Genomic DNA, 24,270 nt, shown 5'->3' with positions numbered 1-24,270 from the left:
CCGTATCAGACAACATGTATCCACTGTTCTCACCCAGCCCGGTATCAGACAACACGTATTCTCTGTTCTCACCCAGCCCGGTATCAGACAACACGTATCCTCTGTTCTCACCCCAGCCCGGTATCAGACAACACGTATCCTCTGTTCTCACCCAGCCCGGTATCAGACAACACGCATCCGCTGTTCTCACCCAGCCCGATATCAGACAACACGTATCCTCTGTTCTCACCCAGCCCGGTATCAGACAACACGTATCCGTTGTTCTCACCCCAGCCCGATATCAGACAACACGTATCCTCACCCAGCCCGGTATCAAACAACACGTATCCTCACCCAGCCAGGTATCAGACAACAAGTATCCTCTGTTCTCACCCAGCCCGGTATCAGACAACAGTACTCTGTTCTCACCCAGCCCGGTATCAGAATCAGACAACACGTATCCTCTGTTCTCAACCCAGCCGGTAATCAGACACAAGTCTCCTCTCGTTCTCCACCAGCCCGGTTATCAGACAACACGTATCCTCTGTTCCTCACCCCCCCCCAGCCGGTCTCAGTATGAAACACGTATCCTTCTGTTCTCACCCAGCACCCGGTATCAGACAACACGTATCCTCTGTTCTCACCCAGGCACGGATCACGGACAAATACGTATTCCGGCTTGTTCTCACCCCAGCCCGATATCAGACAACCCGTGTATCCTCTGTTCTCACCCCAGCCCGGTATCAGGCCAACACGTTATTCCCTCACCCAGCCCGGTAATCAGACAACACGTATCCTCTGTTCTCACCCAGCCCGGTATCAGACAACACGTATCCTCTGTTCTCACCCCAGCCCGGTATCAGAAAACACTTATCCTCATCCAGCCCAGGTATCAGACAACGTATTCTCTGTTTTCACCCAGCCCGATATCAGACAACACGTATCCCTCTGTTCCCACCCAGCCCGGTATCAGCCAACACGTATCCTCTGTTCTCACCCCAGCCCGGTATCAGACAACACGTATCCTCTGTTCTCACCCAGCCCGGTATCAGACAACACGTATCCTCTGTTCTGACCCAGCCCGATATCAAACAACACGTATCCTCTGTTCTCACCCAGCCCGGTATCAGACAACACGTATCCTCTGTTCTCACCCAGCCCGGTATCAGACAACACGTATCCTCTGTTCTCACCCAGCCCGGTATCAGACAACACGTATTCTCTGTTCTCACCCAGCCCGGTATCAGACAACACGTATCCTCTGTTCTCACCCAGCCCGGTATCAGACAACACGTATCCTCTGTCTCACCCCAGCCCGATATCAGACAGCACGTATCCTCACCCAGCCCGGTATCAGACAACACGTATCCTCACCCAGCCCGGTATCAGACAGCACGTATCCTCACCCAGCCCGGTATCAGACAACACGTATCCTCTGTTCTCACCCCAGCCCGATATCAGACAACACGTATCCTCACCCAGCCCGGTATCAGACAACACGTATCCTCACCCAGCCCGTGTCTGTGGGTGGACATGGGCGTCATGACGCTCCAGCTGTTACCGTCCGGGTCGTAACACTCCACGGCGTTGAGGGTCTTCAGTCCGTCCCGCCCACCGACCACGTACAGGCGGCGGTCCAACACACACACCCCGAACTGGAGTCTGCGCCCGCTCATCACCGCTACCTGGAAACATTGGGGTCTTTAATATCATCTCTCCTTCTACTGTTTTGATTTGGTTAAAACAACTTGGCATTCATTTGTTGGGGGAAATGTGATATTTTATAAATATAGATATATATAAAAGTTTGATTTGGTTACCTGGCTCCACGCATCCCGACGCAGGCAGTACTGCTCTATACTGGTGGCTCCTGGCACACACACACACACACACACACACACGGTTAAACATACATATATACATACACATACAGTTATACACACACACTGTTATACACACACACGGTTAAACATACATATATACATACACACACACACACACACACACACACACACACACACACACACACACACACGGTTAAACATACATATATACATACACACACAGTTACACACACACACACACAGTTATACACACACACATACTGTTATACATACACACACACAGAGGCTAACCTTTGGTAGCGTCCATATCCCCTACAGTGAACATCAGAGGCTAACCTTTGGTAGCGTCCATACCCCCTACAGCGAACATCAGAGGCTAACCTTTGGTAGCGTCCATACCCCCTACAGTGAACATCAGAGGCTAACCTTTGGTAGAGTCCATACCCCCTACAGTGAACATCAGAGGCTAACCTTTGGTAGCGTCCATACCCCCTACAGTGAACATCAGAGGCTAACCTTTGGTAGCGTCCATACCCCCTACAGTGAACATCAGAGGCTAACCTTTGGTAGCGTCCATATCCCTTACAGCGAACATCAGAGGCTAACCTTTGGTAGCGTCCATATCCCCTACAGCGAACATCAGAGGCTAACCTTTGGTAGCGTCCATATCCCCTACAGTGAACATCAGAGGCTAACCTTTGGTAGCGTCCATACCCCCTACAGCGAACATGGCTCCTACAGTAGATTTACGAGGTCTGGTTCTGGGGCTCTGCAGCAGGGGGCGCCGCTGAGGCAGGAGATGGTACTTCATACCTGAACAATACAGATCAATACATTCATCAATACACATATCAATACATTCATTACTACATTCATCAATACACATATCAATACATTCATTACTACATTCATCAATACATTCATCACTACACAGATCAATACATTCATTACTACATTCATCAATACATTCATCAATACATTCATCAATACATTCATCACTACACAGATCAATACATTCATCACTACATTCATCACTACATTCATCACTACACAGATCAATACATTCATCACTACATTCATCACTACATTCATCAATACATTCATCAATACATTCATCACTACACAGATCAATACATTCATCAATACATTCATCACTACATTCATCACTACACAGATCAATACATTCATCAATACATTCATCAATACATTCATCACTACATTCATCACTACATTCATCAATACATTCATCAATACATTCATCACTACACAGATCAATACATTCATCACTACACAGATCACTACATTCATCAATACATTCATCACTACATTCATCAATACATTCATCACTACACAGATCAATACATTCATCACTACACAGATCACTACATTCATCAATACATTCATAAATACATTCATCACTACACAGATCAATACATTCATCACTACATTCATCACTACACAGATCAATACATTCATCAATACATTCATCAATACATTCATCAATACATTCACTACATTCATCAATACATTCATCAATACATTCATCACTACACAGATCACTACATTCATCAATACATTCATCACTACATTCATCAATACATTCATCAATACATTCATCACTACACAGATCAATACATTCATCACTACATTCATCACTACACAGATCAATACATTCATCACTACATTCATCACTACATTCATCAATACATTCATCACTACACAGATCAATACATTCATCACTACATTCATCACTACATTCATCAATACATTCATCAATACATTCATCAATACATTCATCACTACACAGATCAATACATTCATCAATACATTCATCAATACATTCATCACTACACAGATCAATACATTCATCAATACACAGATCAATACATTCATCACTACATTCATCACTACACAGATCAATACATTCATCACTACACAGATCAATACATTCATCAATACATTCATCAATACATTCATCACTACACAGATCAATACATTCATCACTACATTCATCAATACATTAATCAATACATTCATCAATACATTCATCAATACATTCATCACTACATTCATCACTACACAGATCAATACATTCATCAATACACAGATCAATACATTCATCACTACACAGATCAATACATTCATCAATACATTCTTCAATACATTCATCATACATAGATCAATACATTCATCAATACATTCATCAATACATTCATCATACATTCATCAATACATTCATCTATACATCAATCAATACATAGTTCTATACATTCATCAATACATTCATCTATACATTCATCAATACATTCATCTATACATCAATCAATACATTCATCTATACATTCATCACTATATTCATCTATACATTCATCAATACATTCATCTATACATTCATCAATACGCTAAATGACTTAAATGTAAATGTAAATGTACATTCATCTATACATTCATCAATACATTCATCTATACATTCATCACTACATTAATCAATACATTCATCAATACATTCATCACTACATTCATCACTACATTCATCACTACACAGATCAATACATTCATCAATACACAGATCAATACATTCATCACTACACAGATCAATACATTCATCAATACATTCATCACTACATAGATCAATACATTCATCAATACATTCATCATACACAGATCAATACATTCATCACTACATTCATCAATACACAGATCAATACATTCATCTATACATTCATCACTACATTCATCACTACATTCATCAATACATTCATCAATACACAGATCAATACATTCATCAATACATTCATCACTACATTCATCAATACATTCATCAATACACAGATCAATACACAGATCAATACATTCATCACTACACAGATCAATACATTCATCACTACACAGATCAATACATTCATCAATACATTCATCACTACATTCATCAATACATTCACTGAGTGTACAAGACATGAACAACTTTATTTGTATTTCCAAGTGCCTTTGAACGGGGTTTGGTAGGAGGTGCCAGGAGAAGCGGTTTGAGTGTCAAGAACTGCAACGCTGCTGGGTTTTTCACACTCATCAGTTTCCCCGTGTGTATCCAGAATGGTCCACCACCCAAAGGACATCCAGACAACTGGACACAACTGTGGAAAGCATTGGAGTCAACATGGACCAGCATCCCTGTCAATCAGTCAGTCAATAAGTCAATCAGTCAGCCAGTCAGTCAGCAAGCCAGCCAATCAGTCAGTCAGTCAGTCAGTCAGTCAATCAGTCAGTCAGCCAGCCAGCCAGCCAATCAGTCAGTCAATCAGTCAGCCAGCCAGCCAATCAGTCAATCAGTTAGCCAGCCAGTCAATCAGTCAGTCAGTCAGTCAGTCAGCCAGCCAGCCAGCCAATCAGTCAGTCAGTCAGCCAGTCAGTCAGCCAGCCAGTCAATAAGTCAGCCAGCCAGTCAATAAGTCAGCCAGCCAGTCAATCAGCCAGCCAGTCAGCCAGCCAGTCAGTCAGCCAGTCAGTCAGCCAGTCAGTCAGCCAGTCAGTCAGCCAGCCAGTCAGTCAGTCAGCCAGCCAGTCAGTCAGTCAGCCAGCCAATCAGTCAGTCAGCCAGTCAGTCAGTCAGCCAGCCAGTCAGTCAGCCAGCCAGTCAGTCAATCAGTCAATAAGTCAGTCAGTCAGTCAGTCAGTCAGCCAATCAGTCAATCACTCAGTTAGTCAGTCAGTCAGTCAGTCAGCCAGTCAGTCAGCCAGCCAGTCAATCAGTTAGCCAGCCAGTCAATCACTCAGTCAGTCAGCCAATCAGTCAGCCAACCAGTCAGTCAGCCAATCAGTCAGTCAGCCAACCAGTCAGTCAGCCAGTCAGTCAGCAAGTCAATCAGTCAGCCAGTCAATCAGCCAATCAATCAGCCAATCAGCCAGCCAGCCGGCCAGTCAATCAATAAATATCAATGTTCACCACAACAAACTAAAAGGGTGCATACCACCCCTGGAGACAGATTTGGGACGAGGCCTGGCAGTACCCTCAGCAGTAGGGAAGACAGATTTGGGACGAGGCCTGGCAGTACCCTCAGTAGTAGGGAAGACAGATTTGGGACGAGGCCTGGCAGTACCCTCAGCAGTAGGGAAGACAGATTTGGGACGAGGCCTGGCAGTACCTTCACCAGTAGGGAAGACAGATTTGGGACGAGGCCTGGCAGTACTTTCACCAGTAGGGAAGACAGATTTGGGACGAGGCCTGGCAGTACCCTCAGCAGTAGGGAAGACAGATTTGGGACGAGGCCTGGCAGTACCTTCACCAGTAGGGAAGACAGATTTGGGACGAGGCCTGGCAGTACCTTCACCAGTAGGGAAGACAGATTAGGGACGAGGCCTACCTTCCATTAAAAGCCTCTGACACTCCACACTGTCTCGGAGCAGAGGGTTACACTCCAGGTCTGCTAGGAACTACACACACACACACACACACACACACACACACACACACGAGAGAGAGAAGCAAATTAACAGCTAGTATGTGTGGTCTATGTATAATCAGATTAGTGAGACGTGTGTGTGTGTGTGTGGTGTGTGGTGTGTGGTGTGTGGTGTGTGTGTGTGTGTGTGTGTGTGTGTGTGTGTGTGTGTGTGTGTGTGTGTGTGTGTGGTGTGTGGTGTGTGGTGTGTGGTGTGTGGTGTGTGGTGTGTGTGTGTGTGTGTGTGTGTGTGTGTGTGGTGTGTGGTGTGTGGTGTGTGTGTGTGGTGTGTGTGTGTGTGTGTGTGTGTGGTGTGGTGTGTGGTGTGTGTGTTGTGTGTGGTGTGTGGTGTGTGGTGTGTGGTGTGTGGTGTGTGTGTGTGGTGTGTGTGGTGTGTGGTGTGTGGTGTGTGTGTGTGTGTGTGTGTGTGGTGTGTGTGTGTGGTGTGTGTGGTGTGTGGTGTGTGTGTGTGTGGTGTGTGTGTGTGTGGTGTGTGGTGTGTGGTGTGTGTGGTGTGTGTGTGTGGTGTGTGTGTGTGTGGTGTGTGTGGTGTGTGTGTGGTGTGTGTGTGTGTGTGTGTGTGTGTGTGTGGTGTGTGTGTGTGTGTGTGTGTGTGTGTGTGGTGTGTGTGTGTGTGTGTGTGGTGTGTGTGTGTGTGTGTGTGGTGTGTGGTGTGTGGTGTGTGTGTGTGTGGTGTGTGGTGTGTGGTGTGTGGTGTGTGGTGTGTGGTGTGTGGTGTGTGTGTGTGTGTGTGTGTGTGTGGTGTGTGTGTGTGTGTGTGTGTGTGTGTGTGTGTGTGTGTGTGTGGTGTGTGTGTGTGTGTGTGGTGTGTGTGTGTGTGTGTGTGTGTGGTGTGTGTGGTGTGTGTGGTGTGTGGTGTGTGTGTGTGTGTGTGTGTGTGTGTGTGTGTGTGTGTGTGTGTGTGTGGTGTGTGTGTGTGTGTGTGTGTGTGTGTGGTGTGTGTGTGTGTGTGTGTGTGTGTGTTGTGTGTGTGTGTGTGTGTGTGTGGTGTGTGTGTGGTGTGTGTGTGTGGTGTGTGTGGTGTGTGTGGTGTGTGTGTGTGTGTGGTGTGTGTGGTGTGTGGTGTGTGTGGTGTGTGGTGTGTGTGGTGTGTGGTGTGTGGTGTGTGGTGTGTGGTGTGGTGTGTGGTGTGTGGTGTGGTGTGGTGTGTGGTGTGGTGTGGTGTGTGTGTGTGTGTGTGTGTGTGTGTGTGTGTGTGTGTGTGTGTGTGTGTGTGTGTGTGTGTGTGTGTGTGTGTGTGTGTGTGGTGTGTGTGTGTGTGTGAGCAGGTCTGAAGCAACATTTCAACCCGACTCCTTTACATTCCTCTCTCCCCTGTGAGTTGACTACAGAATGAATCCTGGTAAAGGGAAAGGTGAGAGAGACAGAGACAGAGACAGAGACAGAGACAGAGACACAGAGACACAGAGACAGAGACACAGAGACACAGAGACACAGAGAGACAGAGAGACAGAGAGACAGAGAGAACTCTCTCCTTTCTTCCCCTCTCCTCTACTCCAGCTCTCACCTAGACCCACTTCCACTTGGCTTTTATGGGCCCTCCCCCTCCCCTGTAAATGTGTTTGGCACGCTCCCAACTGATTTATGCTCCATAGACTGAACCGACTGGAGAGACAGGAAGAGGGGGAATCTGACCTTTAGTGATTTAAAGGGCTTTTCACCAGTTAATTAACCAATTATTGACTAGCTGTTTGTCAGGTTGTCTGGGTAGGACGGTTGGATGATTGATTTACAGACCTGTGCTTCCAGTAAAGGCAGTCGTATGTGAGCGAGGAGCGAGGGCAGGTGTGGTTACAGACCTGTGCTTCCAGTAAAGGCAGTCGTACGCGAGCGAGGAGCGAGGGCAGGTGTGGTTACAGACCTGTGCTTCCAGTAAAGGCAGTCGTATGCGAGCGAGGAGCGAGGGCAGGTGTGGTTACAGACCTGTGCTTCCAGTAAAGGCAGTCGTATGCGAGCGAGGAGCGAGGGCAGGTGTGGTTACAGACCTGTGCTTCCAGTAAAGGCAGTCATACGCGAGCGAGGAGCGAGGGCAGGTGTAAAGGCAGTCGTATGCGAGCGAGGAGCGAGGGCAGGTGTGGTTACAGACCTGTGCTTCCAGTAAAGGCAGTCGTATGCGAGCGAGGAGCGAGGGCAGGTGTGGTTACAGACCTGTGCTTCCAGTAAAGGCAGTCGTATGCGAGCGAGGAGCGAGGGCAGGTGTGGTTACAGACCTGTGCTTCCAGTAAAGGCAGTCGTATGCGAGCGAGGAGCGAGGGCAGGTGTGGTTACAGACCTGTGCTTCCAGTAAAGGCAGTCGTATGCGAGCGAGGAGCGAGGGCAGGTGTGGTTACAGACCTGTGCTTCCAGTAAAGGCAGTCGTATGCGAGCGAGGAGCGAGGGCAGGTGTGGTTACAGACCTGTGCTTCCAGTAAAGGCAGTCGTATGTGAGCGAGGAGCGAGGGCAGGTGTGGTTACAGACCTGTGCTTCCAGTAAAGGCAGTCGTATGTGAGCGAGGAGCGAGGGCAGGTGTAAAGGCAGTCGTATGCGAGCGAGGAGCGAGGGCAGGTGTGGTTACAGACCTGTGCTTCCAGTAAAGGCAGTCGTATGCGAGCGAGGAGCGAGGGCAGGTGTAAAGGCAGTCGTATGCGAGCGAGGAGCGAGGGCAGGTGGGGTTACAGACCTGTGCTTCCAGTAAAGGCAGTCGTATGCGAGCGAGGAGCGAGGGCAGGTGTGGTTGCCGGGTGGGGACGTCGTGGCGGACCCAGCTTAGCAACGCCGTAACCACGGTTTCCTCGTCTGGAACATTCATATCGTCCGACGACAACAATCTGTCCATCTCTTCTAGCGGGAGGATGAGAAATTCCTGACCTTCCACCACCTCCACAAAGTTCTCCTGAGAGAGAGAGAGAGAGAGAGGGAGGGAGGAGGGAGAGAGAGGGAGGGAGAGAGGAGGGAGAGAGGAGGGAGAGAGGGGGAGGGAGGAGCGATAGAGAGGAGGGAGAGGAGAGAGAGAGAGGAGGGAGAGAGAGGAGGAGAGAGAGGGGGAGAGTAGAGAGGGAGAGAGAGGAGGGATAGAGAGGGAGAGAGAGAGAGGAGGGATAGAGAGGGAGGAGGGATAGAGAGGGAGAGAGGGAGAGGGGGAGAGGGAGGAGGGATAGAGAGGAGGGAGAGGAGAGAGGAGAGGGAGAGAGGGAGAGAGGGAGAGAGGGAGAGAGGGAGAGGGGGAGAGGGGGAGAGAGAGGAGGGAGAGAGAGGAGGGAGAGAGGAGGGAGGAGGGAGAGGGGAGAGGGAGAGGGAGAGAGAGGGACAAAGAGGGGAATAAAGCGGCTTTTCCAGTCACGCTGTGTGCAGCGTGGTGGAGGTGTGTAACAGCTCTGTGTGTCTACAGGGGGAGTGTGTAACCTACCATGGTGTAGCTGTGAGCAGCGTGGTGGAGGTGTGTAACAGCTCTGTGTGTCTACAGGGGGAGTGTGTACCCTACCATGGTGTAGCTGTGAGCAGCGTGGTGGAGGTGTGTAACAGCTCTGTGTGTCTACAGGGGGAGTGTGTAACCTACCATGGTGTAGCTGTGTGCAGCGTGGTGGAGGTGTGTAACAGCTCTGTGTGTCTACAGGGGGAGTGTGTCACCTACCATGGTGTAGCTGTGAGCAGCGTGGTGGAGGTGTGTAACAGCTCTGTGTGTCTACAGGGGGAGTGTGTCACCTACCATGGTGTAGCTGTGAGCAGCGTGGTGGAGGTGTGTAACAGCTCTGTGTGTCTACAGGGGGAGTGTGTCACCTACCATGGTGTAGCTGTGAGCAGCGTGGTGGAGGTGTGTAACAGCTCTGTGTGTCTACAGGGGGAGTGTGTAACCTACCATGGTGTAGCTGTGAGCAGCGTGGTGGAGGTGTGTAACAGCTCTGTGTGTCTACAGGGGGAGTGTGTAACCTACCATGGTGTAGCTGTGAGCAGCGTGGTGGGGTGTGTAACAGCTCTGTGTGTCTACAGGGGGAGTGTGTAACCTACCATGGTGTAGCTGTGAGCAGCGTGGTGGAGGTGTGTAACAGCTCTGTGTGTCTACAGGGGGAGTGTGTAACCTACCATGGTGTAGCTGTGAGCAGCGTGGTGGAGGTGTGTAACAGCTCTGTGTGTCTACAGGGGGAGTGTGTAACCTACCATGGTGTAGCTGTGAGCAGCGTGGTGGAGGTGTGTAACAGCTCTGTGTGTCTACAGGGGGAGTGTGTAACCTACCATGGTGTAGCTGTGGGCAGCGTGGTGGAGGTGTGTAACAGCTCTGTGTGTCTACAGGGGGAGTGTGTAACCTACCATGGTGTAGCTGTGAGCAGCGTGGTGGAGGTGTGTAACAGCTCTGTGTGTCTACAGGGGGAGTGTGTAACCTACCATGGTGTAGCTGTGAGCAGCGTGGTGGAGGTGTGTAACAGCTCTGTGTGTCTACAGGGGGAGTGTGTACCCTACCATGGTGTAGCTGTGAGCAGCGTGGTGGAGGTGTGTAACAGCTCTGTGTGTCTACAGGGGGAGTGTGTAACCTACCATGGTGTAGCTGTGTGCAGCGTGGTGGAGGTGTGTAACAGCTCTGTGTGTCTACAGGGGGAGTGTGTCACCTACCATGGTGTAGCTGTGAGCAGCGTGGTGGAGGTGTGTAACAGCTCTGTGTGTCTACAGGGGGAGTGTGTCACCTACCATGGTGTAGCTGTGAGCAGCGTGGTGGAGGTGTGTAACAGCTCTGTGTGTCTACAGGGGGAGTGTGTCACCTACCATGGTGTAGCTGTGAGCAGCGTGGTGGAGGTGTGTAACAGCTCTGTGTGTCTACAGGGGGAGTGTGTAACCTACCATGGTGTAGCTGTGAGCAGCGTGGTGGAGGTGTGTAACAGCTCTGTGTGTCTACAGGGGGAGTGTGTACCCTACCATGGTGTAGCTGTGAGCAGCGTGGTGGGGGTGTGTAACAGCTCTGTGTGTCTACAGGGGGAGTGTGTAACCTACCATGGTGTAGCTGTGAGCAGCGTGGTGGAGGTGTGTAACAGCTCTGTGTGTCTACAGGGGGAGTGTGTAACCTACCATGGTGTAGCTGTGAGCAGCGTGGTGGAGGTGTGTAACAGCTCTGTGTGTCTACAGGGGGAGTGTGTACCCTACCATGGTGTAGCTGTGAGCAGCGTGGTGGAGGTGTGTAACAGCTCTGTGTGTCTACAGGGGGAGTGTGTAACCTACCATGGTGTAGCTGTGAGCAGCGTGGTGGAGGTGTGTAGCAGCTCTGTGTGTCTACAGGGGGAGTGTGTAACCTACCATGGTGTAGCTGTGAGCAGCGTGGTGGAGGTGTGTAGCAGCTCTGTGTGTCTACAGGGGGAGTGTGTAACCTACCATGGTGTAGCTGTGAGCAGCGTGGTGGAGGTGTGTAACAGCTCTGTGTGTCTACAGGGGGAGTGTGTAACCTACCATGGTGTAGCTGTGAGCAGCGTGGTGGAGGTGTGTAACAGCTCTGTGTGTCTACAGGGGGAGTGTGTAACCTACCATGGTGTAGCTGTGTGCAGCGTGGTGGAGGTGTGTAACAGCTCTGTGTGTCTACAGGGGGAGTGTGTACCCTACCATGGTGTAGCTGTGAGCAGCGTGGTGGAGGTGTGTAGCAGCTCTGTGTGTCTACAGGGGGAGTGTGTAACCTACCATGGTGTAGCTGTGGGCAGCGTGGTGGAGGTGTGTAACAGCTCTGTGTGTCTACAGGGGGAGTGTGTAACCTACCATGGTGTAGCTGTGAGCAGCGTGGTGGAGGTGTGTAACAGCTCTGTGTGTCTACAGGGGGAGTGTGTAACCTACCATGGTGTAGCTGTGAGCAGCGTGGTGGAGGTGTGTAACAGCTCTGTGTGTCTACAGGGGGAGTGTGTAACCTACCATGGTGTAGCTGTGAGCAGCGTGGTGGAGGTGTGTAACAGCTCTGTGTGTCTACAGGGGGAGTGTGTAACCTACCATGGTGTAGCTGTGAGCAGCGTGGTGGAGGTGTGTAACAGCTCTGTGTGTCTACAGGGGGAGTGTGTAACCTACCATGGTGTAGCTGTGAGCAGCGTGGTGGAGGTGTGTAACAGCTCTGTGTGTCTACAGGGGGAGTGTGTAACCTACCATGGTGTAGCTGTGAGCAGCGTGGTGGAGGTGTGTAACAGCTCTGTGTGTCTACAGGGGGAGTGTGTAACCTACCATGGTGTAGCTGTGAGCAGCGTGGTGGAGGTGTGTAACAGCTCTGTGTGTCTACAGGGGGAGTGTGTAACCTACCATGGTGTAGCTGTGAGCAGCGTGGTGGAGGTGTGTAACAGCTCTGTGTGTCTACAGGGGGAGTGTGTAACCTACCATGGTGTAGCTGTGGGCAGCGTGGTGGAGGTGTGTAACAGCTCTGTGTGTCTACAGGGGGAGTGTGTACCCTACCATGGTGTAGCTGTGAGCAGCGTGGTGGAGGTGTGTAACAGCTCTGTGTGTCTACAGGGGGAGTGTGTAACCTACCATGGTGTAGCTGTGAGCAGCGTGGTGGAGGTGTGTAACAGCTCTGTGTGTCTACAGGGGGAGTGTGTAACCTACCATGGTGTAGCTGTGGGCAGCGTGGTGGAGGTGTGTAACAGCTCTGTGTGTCTACAGGGGGAGTGTGTAACCTACCATGGTGTAGCTGTGAGCAGCGTGGTGGAGGTGTGTAACAGCTCTGTGTGTCTACAGGGGGAGTGTGTAACCTACCATGGTGTAGCTGTGAGCAGCGTGGTGGAGGTGTGTAACAGCTCTGTGTGTCTACAGGGGGAGTGTGTAACCTACCATGGTGTAGCTGTGAGCAGCGTGGTGGTGGTGTGTAGCAGCTCTGTGTGTCTACAGGGGGAGTGTGTAACCTACCATGGTGTAGCTGTGAGCAGCGTGGTGGAGGTGTGTAACAGCTCTGTGTGTCTACAGGGGGAGTGTGTAACCTACCATGGTGTAGCTGTGAGCAGCGTGGTGGAGGTGTGTAACAGCTCTGTGTGTCTACAGGGGGAGTGTGTAACCTACCATGGTGTAGCTGTGAGCAGCGTGGTGGAGGTGTGTAACAGCTCTGTGTGTCTACAGGGGGAGTGTGTAACCTACCATGGTGTAGCTGTGAGCAGCGTGGTGGAGGTGTGTAACAGCTCTGTGTGTCTACAGGGGGAGTGTGTAACCTACCATGGTGTAGCTGTGAGCAGCGTGGTGGAGGTGTGTAACAGCTCTGTGTGTCTACAGGGGGAGTGTGTAACCTACCATGGTGTAGCTGTGAGCAGCGTGGTGGAGGTGTGTAACAGCTCTGTGTGTCTACAGGGGGAGTGTGTAACCTACCATGGTGTAGCTGTGAGCAGCGTGGTGGAGGTGTGTAACAGCTCTGTGTGTCTACAGGGGGAGTGTGTAACCTACCATGGTGTAGCTGTGAGCAGCGTGGTGGAGGTGTGTAACAGCTCTGTGTGTCTACAGGGGGAGTGTGTAACCTACCATGGTGTAGCTGTGAGCAGCGTGGTGGAGGTGTGTAACAGCTCTGTGTGTCTACAGGGGGAGTGTGTAACCTACCATGGTGTAGCTGTGAGCAGCGTGGTGGAGGTGTGAGCAGCTCTGTGTGTCTACAGGGGGAGTGTGTAACCTACCATGGTGTAGCTGTGGGCAGCGTGGTGGAGGTGTGTAACAGCTCTGTGTGTCTACAGGGGGAGTGTGTAACCTACCATGGTGTAGCTGTGAGCAGCGTGGTGGAGGTGTGAGCAGCTCTGTGTGTCTACAGGGGGAGTGTGTAACCTACCATGGTGTAGCTGTGGGCAGCGTGGTGGAGGTGTGTAACAGCTCTGTGTGTCTACAGGGGGAGTGTGTAACCTACCATGGTGTAGCTGTGAGCAGCGTGGTGGAGGTGTGAGCAGCTCTGTGTATCAGCGTAGCTTCGTATCCCCAGACAGTTAGAAGGGTGGAGCTGTTTGATGAGGAAGTTACAGCAGGCCTGGACCACCGGCTGCAGCTGGAGGAGACACGATACTGACAATATACACTCTATGGTGTCCTCTCTCAACTCCACACGACCTAGAGACACAGAGAAAAACAGAGAGACACAGAGACACAGAGAGAGACAGAGACAGAGAGAGAGACAGAGACAGAGAGAGAAAAGACACAGAGAGAGAGACAGAGACACAGAGAGAGAGACAGAGACACAGAGAGAGAGACAGAGACAGAGAGAGAAAAGACACAGAGAGAGAGACAGAGACACAGAGAGAGAGACAGAGACACAGAGAGAGAGACAGAGACACAGAGAGAGACAGAGAGCGAGAGACAGAGAGAGACAGAGAGAGACAGAGAGAGACAGAGAGAGAGAGAGAGAGAGAGACAGAGAGACAGAGAGAGACAGAGACACAGAGAGAGAGACAGAGACACAGAGAGAGACAGAGAGCGAGAGACAGAGAGAGACAGAGAGCGAGAGACAGAGAGAGACAGAGAGAGAGAGACACAGAAACAATTTGATCACTTTTGTTGCTAAGAATTGAAATGTAAACTTGTAGTGTATTCAAGATTTATACATACACACATATAAATACATGACAGTTTATTAGGTACACCCTAAACCCTATCTATCTATCTATCTACGCACATTCACCTGACAGTTTATTAGGTACACCTATCTAGTACCGTGTCGGACCTTTTACTCCAGAACAGCCTGAAGTCTTCGGGGTATTCTACAAGGCGTCAGAAATGTTCCACAGGGATGTTGGTCCATGCTGACGCCTGATTGGACGGTGGTACATTCACGCTGCCAACAGCCCGTTCCATCTCGTCCCAAAGAGGCTCTATAGGGTTGAGGTCTGGGGACTGACCAGGACACTGAGGGGTCTGGGGACTGACCAGGACACAGAGGTCTGGGGACTGACCAGGACACTGAGGGGTCTGGGGACTGACCAGGACACTGAGGGGTCTGGGGACTGACCAGGACACTGAGAGGGGTCTGGGGACTGACCAGGACACTGAGGGGTCTGGGGACTGACCAGGACACTGAGGGGTCTGGGGACTGACCAGGACACCGAGGGGTCTGGGGACTGACCAGGACACTGAGGGGTCTGGGGACTGACCAGGACACTGAGAGGCTCTATAGGGTTGAGGTCTGGGGACTGACCAGGACACTGAGGGGTCTGGGGACTGACCAGGACACTGAGAGGCTCTATAGGGTTGAGGTCTGGGGACTGACCAGGACACTGAGAGGGGTCTGGGGACTGACCAGGACACTGAGAGGCTCTATAGGGTTGAGGTCTGGGGACTGACCAGGACACAGAGGTCTGGGGACTGACCAGGACACTGAGAGGCTCTATAGGGTTGAGGTATGGGGACTGACCAGGACACTGAGGGGTCTGGGGACTGACCAGGACACCGAGAGGCTCTATAGGGTTGAGGTCTGGGGACTGACCAGGACACTGAGAGGCTCTATAGGGTTGAGGTCTGGGGGACTGACCAGGACACTGAGAGGCTCTATAGGGTTGAGGTCTGGGGACTGACCAGGACACTGAGGGGTCTGGGGACTGACCAGGACACAGAGGGGTCTGGGGACTGACCAGGACACTGAGAGGCTCTATAGGGTTGAGGTCTGGGGACTGACCAGGACACTGAGAGGCTCTATAGGGTTGAGGTCTGGGGACTGACCAGGACACTGAGAGGGGTCTGGGGACTGACCAGGACACTGAGAGGCTCTATAGGGTTGAGGTCTGGGGACTGACCAGGACACTGAGGGGTCTGGGGACTGACCAGGACACTGAGGGGTCTGGGGACTGACCAGGACACTGAGAGGGGTCTGGGGACTGACCAGGACACTGAGGGGTCTGGGGACTGACCAGGACACTGAGGGGTCTGGGGACTGACCAGGACACCGAGGGGTCTGGGGACTGACCAGGACACTGAGGGGTCTGGGGACTGACCAGGACACTGAGAGGCTCTATAGGGTTGAGGTCTGGGGACTGACCAGGACACTGAGGGGTCTGGGGACTGACCAGGACACTGAGAGGCTCTATAGGGTTGAGGTCTGGGGACTGACCAGGACACTGAGAGGGGTCTGGGGACTGACCAGGACACTGAGAGGCTCTATAGGGTTGAGGTCTGGGGACTGACCAGGACACAGAGGTCTGGGGACTGACCAGGACACTGAGAGGCTCTATAGGGTTGAGGTCTGGGGACTGACCAGGACACTGAGGGGTCTGGGGACTGACCAGGACACCGAGAGGCTCTATAGGGTTGAGGTCTGGGGACTGACCAGGACACTGAGAGGCTCTATAGGGTTGAGGTCTGGGGACTGACCAGGACACTGAGAGGCTCTATAGGGTTGAGGTCTGGGGACTGACCAGGACACTGAGGGGTCTGGGGACTGACCAGGACACAGAGGGGTCTGGGGACTGACCAGGACACTGAGAGGCTCTATAGGGTTGAGGTCTGGGGACTGACCAGGACACTGAGAGGCTCTATAGGGTTGAGGTCTGGGGACTGACCAGGACACTGAGAGGGGTCTGGGGACTGACCAGGACACAGAGGCTCTATAGGGTTGAGGTCTGGGGACTGACCAGGACACTGAGAGGGGTCTGGGGACTGACCAGGACACTGAGAGGGGTCTGGGGACTGACCAGGACACTGAGAGGGGTCTGGGGACTGACCAGGACACTGAGAGGGGTCTGGGGACTGACCAGGACACAGAGGCTCTATAGGGTTGAGGTCTGGGGACTGACCAGGACACTGAGAGGCTCTATAGGGTTGAGGTCTGGGGACTGACCAGGACACTGAGGGGTCTGGGGACTGACCAGGACACTGAGAGGGGTCTGGGGACTGACCAGGACACTGAGAGGCTCTATAGGGTTGAGGTCTGGGGACTGACCAGGACACTGAAGTAAACTGAACTCACTGTCATGTTCTAGGCTGTGTTTTTCCTCTCCTCATTTGTCCAGTGTTGATGATGTCGTGTCCACTGGAGACAGTCCTTCTTGTTTATAGCTGATTGGACAGGAACCCAGTGTGGTCGTCTGCTGTAAATAGCCAATCGGTGACAAGGATCCTCATGGAGCTGTTTTCACCCACAGGACTGACTGGATGGTTTTTGTTTGTCAAACCATTCTCAGTATAAACCCTAGATACTGTCTGTTAAAATCATCACACCATTCTCAGTATAAACCCTAGAATACTGTCTGTTAAAATCATCACACCATTCTCAGTATAAACCCTAGAATACTGTCTGTTAAAATCATCACACCATTCTCAGTATAAACCCTGTTAAAAGCCCAGGAGGGCGTCCGTTTCTGACATACTGAATCCGTCGCGCCTGGCCCCGTCCATCACACCACGCTCAGAGTCACTTAGGTCACACGTGTTGCCCATTCGAAAGTTCAATGGAACAGTAACTGAATGTCTTGATGCCTGTCTGCCTGCTTTATATAACAAGACACGTCCACGTGACCCACTGTCTGTAGGAGCCATCCATTTAGGTGTACGGGGTGGTGTACCTAATAAACTGTCCGGTGAGTGTGTGATATATATATATATATATAGTACACTTCTTTTGTCCTGAGCCCTACACAGGGGTTGTGTGTAATTGTGTGTACCTGTGTAAGCGTATTGCACCAGCACCCACAATGCATCAGGGTCCACCCCCTCCATCTTAACCTCTTCCTGTTTGGCCTCTCTGACGTCACTGGTGAACATGGCCGCAAAGTAGTCGGACACCGATGACAGGACCAGTCTGACAGGGAGGAAGGGAGGGGAATTCAGGAGGTTCATACCACTATCATGGGACTATAACCTATAAGTCCTCTCAGCACAGAGAGAATGAGACAGAGAGAGAGAAGGAGACAGAGAGACGGAGACAGAGAGAGAGACAGAACGAGAGAGAGAGAGAGAGAGAGAACGAGAGCGAGAGCGAGAGAGACAGAACGAGACAGAACGAGAGACAGAACGAGAGAGAGAGAGACAGAGAGAGAGAGACAGAGAGACAGAGACAGAGAGACAGAGAGAAGGAGACAGAGAGAAGGAGACAGAGAGAAGGAGACAGAGAGAAGGAGACAGAGAGAAGGAGGGGAACTCCTTCAAGACTGTTGGAAAAGCATTCCAGGTGAAGCTGGTTGAGAGAATGCCAAGAGTGTGCAAAGCTGTCATCAAGGCAAAGGGTGGCTACTTTGAAGAATCTAAAATATAAAACATATTTTAATTTGTTTAACACTTTTTTTTGGTTACAACATGATTCCATATGTGTTATTTCATAGTGTTGATGGCTTCACTATTATTCTACAATGTAGAAAATAGTAAAAATAAAGAAAAACCCTTGAATGAGTAGGTGTGTCCCAACTTTTGACTGGTACTGTGTGCGTGTGTGCGTGTGTGTGTGTGTGTGTGTGTGTGTGTGTGTGTGTGTGTGTGTGTATATATATATATATATATATAACTATGTTCTTCAGAAGAAAGGAGGAGAACATGGACTAAATCTGAAATGAGGAAATGGAAGGAGAAATGACAGTTATGTTCTGTAGTACCAATATAGGACATCTGTCATCTATAGTTCCCCTTTACAATGAGATGCATTAGGGGGGGAAAGAGGCCTGGTGTGTCTGGGTGTGTCTGGGTCTGTCTGGGTGTGTCCGGGTGAGTCCGGGTGAGTCCGGGTGAGTCCGGGTGTGTCCGGGTGAGTCTGGTCGACCGAGAGAGTCTTCTTTTCTTTTTACATGTGTTTTAATTAAACATAAAACACATTTCCATCAGTATTCAGACACTTTACTCAGTACTTTGTTGAAGCACCTTTGGCAGCGATTACAGCCTCGAGTCTTCTTGGGTATGACGTTACAAACTTGGCACACCTGTATTTGGGGAGTTTCTCCCATTCTTCTCTGCAGATCCTCTCAAGCTCTGTCAGGTTGGATGGGGAGCGTCGCTGCACAGCTATTTGATGGTCTCTCCAGAGATGTTCGATCAGATTCAAGTCCAGGCTCTGGCTGGGCCACTCAAGGACGTTCAGAGACTTGTCCCGAAGCCATTTGGGTTGTCTTGGTAACGGGCTTAAGGTCGTTGTCCTGTTGGAAGGTGAACCTTCGCCCCAGTCTGAGGTCCTGAGCAGGTTTTCATCAAGGATCTCTCTGTACTTTGCTCCGTTCATCTTTCCCTCGATCCTGACTAGTCTCCCAGTCCCTGCTGCTGGAAAAACATCCCCACAGCATGATGCTGCCACCGCCATGCTTCACCGTAGGGATGGTGCCAGGTTTCCTCCAGACATGAAGCTTGGCATTCAGGCCAAAGAGTTCAATTTAGTGTCCTGACGTTGGCCTGTTGGTCAGGTTTATGACCCCCATAAATACCCCCCCCCCTCCCTCCCTCCCTCCCTCTCTCTCTACAGAGTGACTCTTGGAAAGCCCTTTATTGACATAGAGAGAGTCTGGTAACATCAAAAAGGTGGGGGGAAAGGAACCATATTTCGGTAATAGAACCAGTTGAAAATATGCGTTGGTACTTAATGAATATGATGTCAGATCAGTTGGTGTCTGAGACGTTATGACTGATGACAGGACGACATAAACTGTATCTGGGAAAGTCTAGACATTCTAGTTATCAGATTCACATGGAATTGTTGTGCAATTTAAATGGTTTAAATATGAAACAATTTGTGAAAAGATGAAATGTAATTTTAGCTTCTAAAATGAGAGAATTGTTTCCATGAGGTAAATTCTGTTCGCTCCGTGGCCACGCCCAAGTGAACAGACATTGGTTGTAAAAACTATGAAACACGCCCTTTCTCTCCCCACGACATAAGCCCCTATTAACGAAATGTAACATTTGTGTTCACGAGGACGTGAGGACATCGGCCCAGACTTTAAAAGGGCTAACATCAAACTACAGAACTAAGCCAACTTCAGTTCAGTACGGTTCTAGAATATCAGTTCAGTACGGTTCTAGAATATCAGTTCAGTACGGTTCTAGAATATCAGTCCAGTACGGTTCTAGAATATCAGTCCATGTACGGTTCTAGAATATCAGTCCAGTGCGGTTCTAGAATATCAGTCCAGTGCGGTTCTAGAATATCAGTCCATGTACGGTTCTAGAATATCAGTCCAGTACGGTTCTAGAATATCAGTTCAGTGAGGTTCTAGAGTATCAGTACGGCAACTTGGTATGACCTTTGAACTCTTATTCACTAAAGAAGTGATACCTCCTAGCCGTTGAGTGAGCAGCAGCAGCTGTAAACGTGGGCTAGGGAAAGGACGGACAAAGTATCTCTTCTACCAAGCACACGACGGTACTACAACATATCCGTTCTACCAGACATTCTACAGAGGACCGGAAGACCTCTGTTGGGCAACACGGCCTTCCATCACCGACCAACCTATTGAAAGCGCAGCTCAGAGTAAATATGTCTTGCATTTTCCTTTTCCAATACGTGCGGTTATTTAGAATGCGTACGATTCTGTATTTACGATAGCAGAGCTTTTACAAGGTCCGATCAGAGACCAAATTCCTTTGTTCCTCAGTCTTCCAGCGCTTTCATTCAAAACCCCAACCCCCTTTCTTTGTGTAACCAGCCGTCATATCGGTTCCGTCCACTAGGGACGTTTTCCTTTATGACATAATTAGTAATCAATGTATGACCCATCCTGTGTATGTGTAATTCTGTGTGATTATTTAGGTATTTAGTAAATAAATAATTAAACCAAATGTTGTATTGCTGATTCAACTTGTTAGTCAGGGTTCGTGAAGATAACCAAGAATTTACAACTTTCAGATGAGACTGAAATAAGGTGACGATTAAATATTGACTGCTAATTGATGTAAAAGATTACTAGGTCTTTAAGAGTTTATTCGGAAGGTAACAGCTCTATAAACATTCTTTCGTGGTGCCCCCGACTTTCTAGATAATTACATTTACATGATTAGCTTAAAATCAGGTAATATTAATTACAGAGAAATTATTTTATAGAATAGCATGTCATATCACTTAATCCGGCATAGCAAAGACACGACACAATCTTGGTTTCATCAGACCAGAGAAGCTTGTTTCATTGTCTGAGAATCTTTAGGTGCCTTTTGGCAAACTCCAAGCGGTCTGACGTGCCTTTTACTGAGGAGTGGCTTCCGTCTGGCCACTTTACCAAAAAGGCCTGATTGGTGGAGTGCTGCTGAGATGGTTGTCCTTCTGGAAGGTTCTCCCATCTCCATAGAGGAACTCTGGAGCTCTGTTAGAGTGACCATCGGGTTCTTGGTCACCTCCCTGACCAAGGCCCTTCTGCCCTGATTGGTCAGTTTGGACCGGGCGGCCAGTTCTAGGAAGGGTCTCGGTGGTTCCAAACTTATTCCATTTAAGAATGGAGGCCACTGTGTTCTTTGGGACCTTAAATGCCGCATACATTTTGTTGGTACCCTTCCTCAGATCTGTGCCCCGACACAATCCTGTGTCGAAGCTCTACGGACAATTCCTTCAGACCTCATGGCTTGGTTTTTGCTCTGTCAACTGTGGGACCTTATATAGACAGGTGTTTGCCTTTCCAAATCATGTCCAAATCAATTGAATTTACCACAGGTGGACTCCAATCAAGTTGTAGAAACATCTCAAGGATGATCAATGGAAACAGGAAGCACCTGAGCTCAATTTTGAGTCTCATAGCAAAGGATCTGAATACTGACGTAAATGAGGTGTTTCTGTTTCTTAGTTTTAATACATTTGCAAAATGTTTCTAAAAACCGGTTTTCGCTTTGTCATTATGGGGTACCGTGTGTAGATTGATGAGGCTCTGTATTAATTTAATCCATTTTAGAATAGATGTCACATTAAAAAAAGTTACATAAAATGTGGAAACAGTCAAGGGGGGGGTACTTTCCCGAAGTACAAAATCAAAACAGGGGCATGATTACTGGTTTGTTTACTGGTTTGTTTACTGGTTCGTTTACTGGTTTGTTTACTGGTTCGTTTACTGGTTTGTTTACTGGTTTGTTTACTGGTTTGTTTACTGGTTTGTTTACTGGTTTGTTTACTGGTTTGTTTACTGGTTTCTCAGGAGGTAAAAAGGGGGAAGTCAGATGTGGAATAAATGTGAAAAGTTAAAAATAGAGATCAAGAAGAAGATGATAAAGCTGTGTGTTAGATTACAATGTCATATATTTATAATTATATATTTATACGTGTGTGTGTGTGTGTGTGTGTGTGTGTGTGTGTGTGTGTGTGTGTGTGTGTGTGTGTGTGTGTGTGTGTGTGTGTGTGTGTGTGTGCTCGCTCCTGCGTGTGCAGTGAGTCAGAAGTTTACATACACCTTAGCCAAATACATTTAAAACTCAGTTTTTCACAATTCCTGACATTTAATCCCAGTATAAATTCCCTGTTTTAGGTCAGTTAGGATCACCACTTTATATTTATTTTAAGAATGTGAAATGTCAGAATAATAGTAGAGAGAATTATTTATTTCAGCTTTTATTTCTTTCCCAGTGGGTCAGAAGTTTACATACACTCAATTAGTATTTGGTAGCATTGCCTTTAAATTGTTTAACTTGGGTCAAACGTTTCGGATAGCCTTCCACAAGCTTCCCACAATAAGTTGGGTGAATTTCAGCCCATTCCTCTTGACAGAGCTGGTGTAGCTGAGTCAGGTTTGTAGGCCTCCTTGCTCGCACAAGCTTTTTCAGTTCTGCCCACAAATTTTCTATGTGATTGAGGTCAGGGCTTTGTGATGGCCACTCCAATACCTTGACTTTGTTGTCCTTAAGTCATTTTGCCACAACTTTGGAAGTATGCTTGGGGTCATTGTCCATTTGGAAGACCCATTTGTGACCAAGCTTTAACTTCCTGACTGATGTCTTGAGATGTTGCTTCAATATATCCACATAATTTTCCCCCCTCATGATGCCATCTATTTTGTTAAGTGCACCAGTCTCTCCTACAGCAAAGCACCCCCACAACATGATGCTGCCACCCCTGTGCTTCACGGTTGGGATGGTGTTCTTTGGCTTGCAAGCCTCCCCCTTCTTCCTCCAAACATAACGATGGTCATTATGACCAAACAGTTCTATTTTTGTTTCATCACACCAGAGGACATTTCTCCAAAAAGTACGATCTTTGTCCTCATGTGCAGTTGCAAACCGTAGTCTGGCTTTTTTTATGGCGGTTTTGGAGCAGTGGCTTCTTCCTTTCTGAGTGGCCTTTCAGGTTATGTCGATATAGGACTCGTTTTACTGTGGATATAGATACTTTTGTTCCCGTTTCCTCCAGCATCTTCCCAAGGTCCTTTGCTGTTGTTCTGGGATTGATTTGCACTTTTCGCACCAAAGTACATTCATCTCTAGGAGACAGAACGCGTCTCCTTCCTGAGCGATATGACGGCTGTGTGGTCCCATGGTGTTTATACTTGCGTACTACTGTTTGTTCAGATGAACGTGGTACCTTTAGGCATTTGGAAATTGCTCCCAAGGATGAACCAGACTTGTGGAGGTCTACAATTTGTTTTCTGAGGTCTTGGCTGATTTCTTTTGATTTTCCCATGATGTCAAGCAAAGTGGCATTGAGTTTGAAGGTAGGCCTTGAAATACATCCACAGGTACACCTCCAATTGACTCAAATTATGTCAATTAGCCTATCAGAAGCTTCTAAAGCCATGACATCATTTTCTGGAATTTTCCAAGCTGTTTAAAGGCACAGTCAACTTAGTGTATGTAAACCTCTGACCCACTGGAATTGTGATACAGTGAAATAATCTGTCTGTAAACAATTGTTAGAAAAATGACTTGTGTCATGCACAAAGTAGATGTCCTAACCGACTTGCCAAAACTATATTTTGTTAACAAGAAATTTGTGGAGTGGTTGAAAAACAAGTTTAAATGACTCCAACCTAAAGTGGATGTAAACTTCCCACTTCAACTGTGTATGTGTGTGTCTGTGTCTGTGTGTGTGTGTGTGTGCGCGCGCTCCTGCCTGCGTGTGTGTGTGTGTGTGTGTGTGCGCGCTCCTGCCTGCGTGTGTGTGTGTGTGTGTGTGTGCGCGCTCCTGCGTGTGTGTGTGTGTGTGTGCTCCTGCGTGTGTGTG

The 24,270-nt window shown here is 48.9% G+C and overlaps 1 protein-coding gene across 1 annotated transcript in view; it reads right to left on the bottom strand.

Moving 5' to 3' along the window:
- LOC115185191 (kelch-like protein 5) overlaps positions 1-24,270 on the bottom strand; it is a 63,849-nt gene that overhangs the window by 32,617 nt on the left and 6,962 nt on the right. Inside the window, exons 3-9 of the mRNA XM_029745700.1 lie at positions 17,828-17,964; positions 14,092-14,288; positions 8,944-9,156; positions 6,185-6,254; positions 2,520-2,636; positions 1,800-1,849; positions 1,490-1,664 (exon numbers count right to left, since the gene is read on the bottom strand). Coding sequence (XP_029601560.1) covers positions 1,490-1,664; positions 1,800-1,849; positions 2,520-2,636; positions 6,185-6,254; positions 8,944-9,156; positions 14,092-14,288; positions 17,828-17,964 — 959 coding nt within the window. The remainder of the gene's footprint in view (positions 1-1,489; positions 1,665-1,799; positions 1,850-2,519; positions 2,637-6,184; positions 6,255-8,943; positions 9,157-14,091; positions 14,289-17,827; positions 17,965-24,270) is intronic.

The sequence above is a fragment of the Salmo trutta genome, unplaced genomic scaffold, assembly GCF_901001165.1.
Source record: "Salmo trutta unplaced genomic scaffold, fSalTru1.1, whole genome shotgun sequence".
NCBI classification, from domain to species: Eukaryota; Metazoa; Chordata; class Actinopteri; order Salmoniformes; family Salmonidae; genus Salmo; species Salmo trutta.
Note: the sequence above shows the minus strand (reverse complement) of the source record. Positions and strands in the feature narration are given on the sequence as shown.